Source organism: Salvelinus alpinus, chromosome 1, assembly GCF_045679555.1.
Source record: "Salvelinus alpinus chromosome 1, SLU_Salpinus.1, whole genome shotgun sequence".
NCBI classification, from domain to species: Eukaryota; Metazoa; Chordata; class Actinopteri; order Salmoniformes; family Salmonidae; genus Salvelinus; species Salvelinus alpinus.
Genome location: NC_092086.1, coordinates 2987407 through 2993287, shown reverse-complemented (window position 1 = coordinate 2993287; position 5881 = coordinate 2987407). Strand labels below are relative to the sequence as shown.

The 5881-nt window shown below is 48.0% G+C and overlaps 1 protein-coding gene across 1 annotated transcript; it reads left to right on the top strand.

Annotated features, from left to right (window-relative positions):
• Nucleotides 1-625: 625 nt before the first annotated feature.
• On the top strand, nucleotides 626-2752 carry LOC139540042 (dynein heavy chain-like). The gene is made up of 3 exons (XM_071343582.1): nucleotides 626-631; nucleotides 870-1898; nucleotides 1994-2752. Exons 1-3 carry the CDS (start codon nucleotides 626-628, stop codon nucleotides 2750-2752), a joined length of 1794 nt encoding a protein of 597 aa, XP_071199683.1.
• Nucleotides 2753-5881: the final 3129 nt, after the last annotated feature.

Sequence of the window (5881 nt, the reverse complement as noted above, 5' to 3'; positions counted from 1 at the left end):
CTGTCTCAGACCTACACTAGACCTCATCATGACTGGAGAAGTCCCTGTCTCAGACCTACACTAGACCTCATCATGACTGGAGAAGTCCCTGCCTCAGACCTCATCATGACTGGAGAAGTCCCTGTCTCAGACCTACACTAGACCTCATCATGACTGGAGAAGTCCCTGCCTCAGACCTACACTAGACCTCATCATGACTGGAGAAGTCCCTGTCTCAGACCTACACTAGACCTCATCATGACTGGAGAAGTCCCTGTCTCAGACCTACACTAGACCTCATCATGACTGGAGAAGTCCCTGTCTCAGACCTACACTAGACCTCATCATGACTGACTGGAGAAGTCCCTGTCTCAGACCTACACTAGACCTCATCATGACTGGAGAAGTCCCTGTCTCAGACCTACACTAGACCTCATCATGACTGGAGAAGTCCCTGTCTCAGACCTACACTAGACCTCATCATGACTGGAGAAGTCCCTGTCTCAGACCTACACTAGACCTCATCATGAGGAGTGGAAGGTAGGAATCAGGCGCAGAGAGCAGAGGTTCAAGGAAAAAATAAATAATTTATTCCGTCAGAAAACACTGACCAACCCAAAACACAGGGTAACACGGTCCTCCAACTATGAACGTAACACAAAATAATCCTGCACAAACAAGAGCGGGCTTGACAAACTTAAATAGGCGAGTAAATCAAAAAACACAAATAGCAACAGGTGCAACTAATAAGACAAAACTAACAGAAAAGAAAAAAGGGATCGGTGGCGGCTAGTAGGCCGGTGACGACGACCGCCGAGCGCCGCCCGAACAGGAAGGGGAGCCAACTTCGGCGGGAGTCGTGACAAGTGGCCTATAAAGACCATCTACAGTCCCGTAAAGACCACATACTGGCCTATAAAGACCATCTCCTGGCCTTTAAAGACCATCTACTGGCCTATAAAGACCACATACTGGCCTATAAAGACTACCTACTGGCCTATGAAGACTACCTACTGGCCTATAAAGACAACCTACTGGCCTATAAAGACCACCTACTGGCCTATAAAGACCACCTACTGGTCTATAAAGACCACCTACTGGTCTATAAAGACCACCTACTGGCCTATAAAGACCACCTACTGGCCTATGAAGACTACCTACTGGCCTATAAAGACCACCTACTGGCCTATAAAGACCACCTACTGGCCTATAAAGACCACCTACTGGCCCAAAAAGACCACCTACTGGCCTATAAAGACCACCTACTGGCCTATAAAGACCACCTACTGGCCTACAAAGACCACCTACTGGCCTATAAAGACCAAATATATGCCTATAAAGACCACCTACTGGTCTATAAAGACCACCTACTGGCCTATAAGGACCACCTACTGGCCTATAAAGACTACCTACTGGCCTATAAAGACCACCTACTGGCCTATAAAGACCACCTACTGGACTATAAAGACCACCTACTGGACTATAAAGACCACCTACTGGCCTATAAAGACCACCTACTGGTCTATAAAGACCACCTACTGGTCTATAAAGACCACCTCCTGGCCTATAAAGACCACCTACTGGCCTATAAAGACCACCTACTGGTCTATAAAGACCACCTACTGGCCTATAAAGACCACCTACTGACCTATAAAGACCATCTACTGGCCTTTAAAGACCATCTACAGTCCTATAAAGACCACCTACTGACCTATAAAGACCACCTACTGACCTATAAAGACTACCTACTGGCCTATAAAGACTACCTACTGGTCTATAAAGACTACCTACTGGCCTATAAAGACCACCTACTGGTCTATAAAGACCACCTACTGGCCTATAAAGACGACCTACTGGCCTATAAAGACAACCTACTGGCCTATAAAGACCACCTACTGGCCTATAAAGACCACCTACTGGTCTATAAAGGCTATCTACTGGCCTATAAAAACCATCTATTGGCCTACCATTAAGACCACCCACTGGTCTTTGAAGACCAAATACTGGCCTGTAGGTCTATAAAGACTACCTACTGGTCTATAAAGACCACCTACTGGCCTATAAAGACTACCTACTGGTCTATAAAGACTACCTACTGGCCTATAAAGACCACCTACTGGCCTATAAAGACTACCTACTGGCCTATAAAGACTACCTACTGGTCTATAAAGACCACCTACTGGCCTATAAAGACTACCTACTGGCCTATAAAGACCACCTACTGGCCTATAAAGACCACCTACTGGCCTATAAAGACCACCTACTGGACTATAAAGACCACCTACTGGTCTATAAAGACCACCTACTGGCCTATAAAGACCCCCTTCTGGCCTATAAAGACCACCTACTGGCCTATAAAGACCACCTATTGGGCTATAAAGACCACCTACTGGCCTATAAAGACCATCTACTAGCCTATAAAGACCACCTACTGGTCTATAAAGACCACCTCCTGGCCTATAAAGACCACCTACTGGCCTATAAAGACCACCTACTGGACTATAAAGACCACCTACTGGCCTATAAAGACTACCTACTGGCCTATAAAGACCCCCTTCTGGCCTATAAGGACCACCTACTGGCCTATAAAGACTACCTACTGGCCTATAAAGACCACCTACTGGCCTATAAAGACCACCTACTGGACTATAAAGACAACCTAATGGTCTATAAAGACCACCTACTGGCCTATAGAAACCTTCTACTGGCCTATAAAGACCATCTACTGGTCTTTAAAGGACATGAGGACCTGTTCCTCTCTGTGTTATGGTGAGGAGGTAGAGGAAGGTAGTCCAGTCTGGTTGTTGAGGACCTGCTCCAGTTGGTGAGGAGGTAGAGGAAGGTAGTCCAGTCTGGTTGTTGAGGACCTGCTCCAGTTGGTGAGGAGGTAGAGGAAGGTAGTCCAGTCTGGTTGTTGAGGACCTGCTCCAGTTGGTGAGGAGGTAGAGGAAGGTAGTCCAGTCTGGTTGTTGAGGGCCTGCTCCTCTCTGTGTCATGGTGAGGAGGTAGAGGAAGGTAGTCCAGTCTGGTTGTTGAGGACCTGCTCCAGTTGGTGAGGAGGTAGAGGAAGGTAGTCCAGTCTGGTTGTTGAGGGCCTGCTCCTCTCTGTGTCATGGTGAGGAGGTAGAGTAAGCTAGTCCAGTCTGGTTGTTGAGGGCCTGCTCCTCTCTGTGTCATGGTGAGGAGGTAGAGGAAGCTAGTCCAGTCTGGTTGTTGAGGACCTGCTCCTCTCTGTGTCATGGTGAGGAGGTAGAGGAAGCTAGTCCAGTCTGGTTGTTGAGGGCCTGCTCCAGTAGGGCTCGTTGTGCCACGGAAGGGAGGTAGAGGAAGGTAGTCCAGTCTGGTTGTTGAGGGCCTGCTCCTCTCTGTGTCATGGTGAGGAGGTAGAGGAAGGTAGTCCAGTCTGGTTGTTGAGGACCTGCTCCAGTTGGTGAGGAGGTAGAGGAAGGTAGTCCAGTCTGGTTGTTGAGGACCTGCTCCAGTTGGTGAGGAGGTAGAGGAAGGTAGTCCAGTCTGGTTGTTGAGGACCTGCTCCAGTTGGTGAGGAGGTAGAGGAAGGTAGTCCAGTCTGGTTGTTGAGGACCTGCTCCTCTCTGTGTCATGGTGAGGAGGTAGAGGAAGGTAGTCCAGTCTGGTTGTTGAGGACCTGCTCCAGTTGGTGAGGAGGTAGAGGAAGGTAGTCCAGTCTGGTTGTTGAGGGCCTGCTCCTCTCTGTGTCATGGTGAGGAGGTAGAGTAAGCTAGTCCAGTCTGGTTGTTGAGGGCCTGCTCCTCTCTGTGTCATGGTGAGGAGGTAGAGTAAGCTAGTCCAGTCTGGTTGTTGAGGACCTGCTCCTCTCTGTGTCATGGTGAGGAGGTAGAGGAAGCTAGTCCAGTCTGGTTGTTGAGGGCCTGCTCCAGTAGGGCTCGTTGTGCCACGGAAGGGAGGTAGAGGAAGGTAGTCCAGTCTGGTTGTTGAGGGCCTGCTCCTCTCTGTGTCATGGTGAGGTAGAGGAAGGTAGTCCAGTCTGGTTGTTGAGGACCTGCTCCAGTTGGTGAGGAGGTAGAGGAAGGTAGTCCAGTCTGGTTGTTGAGGACCTGCTCCAGTTGGTGAGGAGGTAGAGGAAGGTAGTCCAGTCTGGTTGTTGAGGACCTGCTCCAGTTGGTGAGGAGGTAGAGGAAGGTAGTCCAGTCTGGTTGTTGAGGACCTGCTCCTCTCTGTGTCATGGTGAGGAGGTAGAGGAAGGTAGTCCAGTCTGGTTGATGAGGGCCTGCTCCAGTTGGTGAGGAGGTAGAGGAAGGTAGTCCAGTCTGGTTGTTGAGGACCTGCTCCAGTTGGTGAGGAGGTAGAGGAAGGTAGTCCAGTCTGGTTGTTGAGGACCTGCTCCTCTCTGTGTCATGGTGAGGAGGTAGAGGAAGATAGTCCAGTCTGGTTGTTGAAGGCCTGCTCCAGTAGGGCTCGTTGTGCCACGGAAGGGAGGTAGAGGAAGGCGTAGAGTAGCCCCAGGACGATGAGAGACAGGAGGAGGGGCAAACCCCAGTCTGTTGTCATGAGGGGTTCATCACAACGTGCCTGCAGAAAGGACCCCTGCATCTCAGCTGAGATAATGAGGTAACCTGAGATATACAGGTAGAGGTGTACTCAGGTATACACACAGAGAGATATAATGAGGTACTCTGAGATATACAGGTAGAGGTATATTCAGGTATACACACAGAGAGAGATAATGAGGTACTCTGAGATATACAGGTAGAGGTGTACTCAGGTATACACACAGAGAGAGTTAATGAGGTACTCTGAGATATACAGGTAGAGGTGTACTCAGGTATACACACAGAGAGATATAATGAGGTACTCTGAGATATACAGGTAGAGGTGTACTCAGGTATACACACAGAGAGATATAATGAGGTACTCTGAGATATATAGGTAGAGGTGTACTCAGGTATACACACAGAGAGAGATAATGAGGTACTCTGAGATATACAGGTAGAGGTGTACTCAGGTATACACACAGAGAGATATAATGAGGTACTCTGAGATATACAGGTAGAGGTGTACTCAGGTATACACACAGAGAGAGATAATGAGGTACTCTGAGATATACAGGTAGAGGTGTACTCAGGTATACACAGAGAGAGATAATGAGGTACTCTGAGATATACAGGTAGAGGTATACTCAGGTATACACACAGAGAGATATAATGAGGTAATCTGAGATATACAGGTAGAGGTATACTCAGGTATACACACAGAGAGAGATAATGAGGTACTCTGAGATATACAGGTAGAGGTATACTCAGGTATACACACAGAGAGATATAATGAGGTACTCTGAGATATACAGGTAGAGGTATACTCAGGTATACACACAGAGAGATATAATGAGGTACTCTGAGATATACAGGTAGAGGAATATTCAGGTATACACACAGAAAGAGACCTGTCTCTCTTCCTCTCCTCTTTCGAGAGATATACACACCTGTCTCTCTTCCTCTTTCTAGAGATATACACACCTGTCTCTCTTTCTCTCCCTAAAGGTATACACACCTCTTCCTCTTCTTAAAGGACCACTCTTGTTTTGGGTATAGACTCCTGTCTAAGGGTATAGACTCCTTTCTCAGGGTATAGACTCCTTTCTCAGGGTATAGACTCCTGTCTTTGGGTATAGACTCCTGTCTCAGGGTATAGACTCCTTTCTCAGGGTATAGACTCCTTTCTCAGGGTATAGACTCCTGTCTTTGGGTATAGACTCCTGTCTCAGGGTATAGACTCCTTTCTCAGGGTATAGACTCCTGTCTCAGGGTATAGACTCCTTTCTCAGGGCATAGACTCCTGTCTCAGGGCATAGACTCCTGTCTCAGGGTACAGACTCCTGTCTCAGGGTATAGACTCCTATCTCAGGGCATAGACTCCTGTCTCA

Excerpts from the sequence above, each read along its gene's own strand:
- LOC139540042 (XM_071343582.1), top strand. Across the intron at positions 1,899-1,993 it reads CCTATAAAGACCACCTACTG|GTCTATAAAGACTACCTACT; the intron begins GTCTATAAAGGC and ends ACTGGCCTGTAG.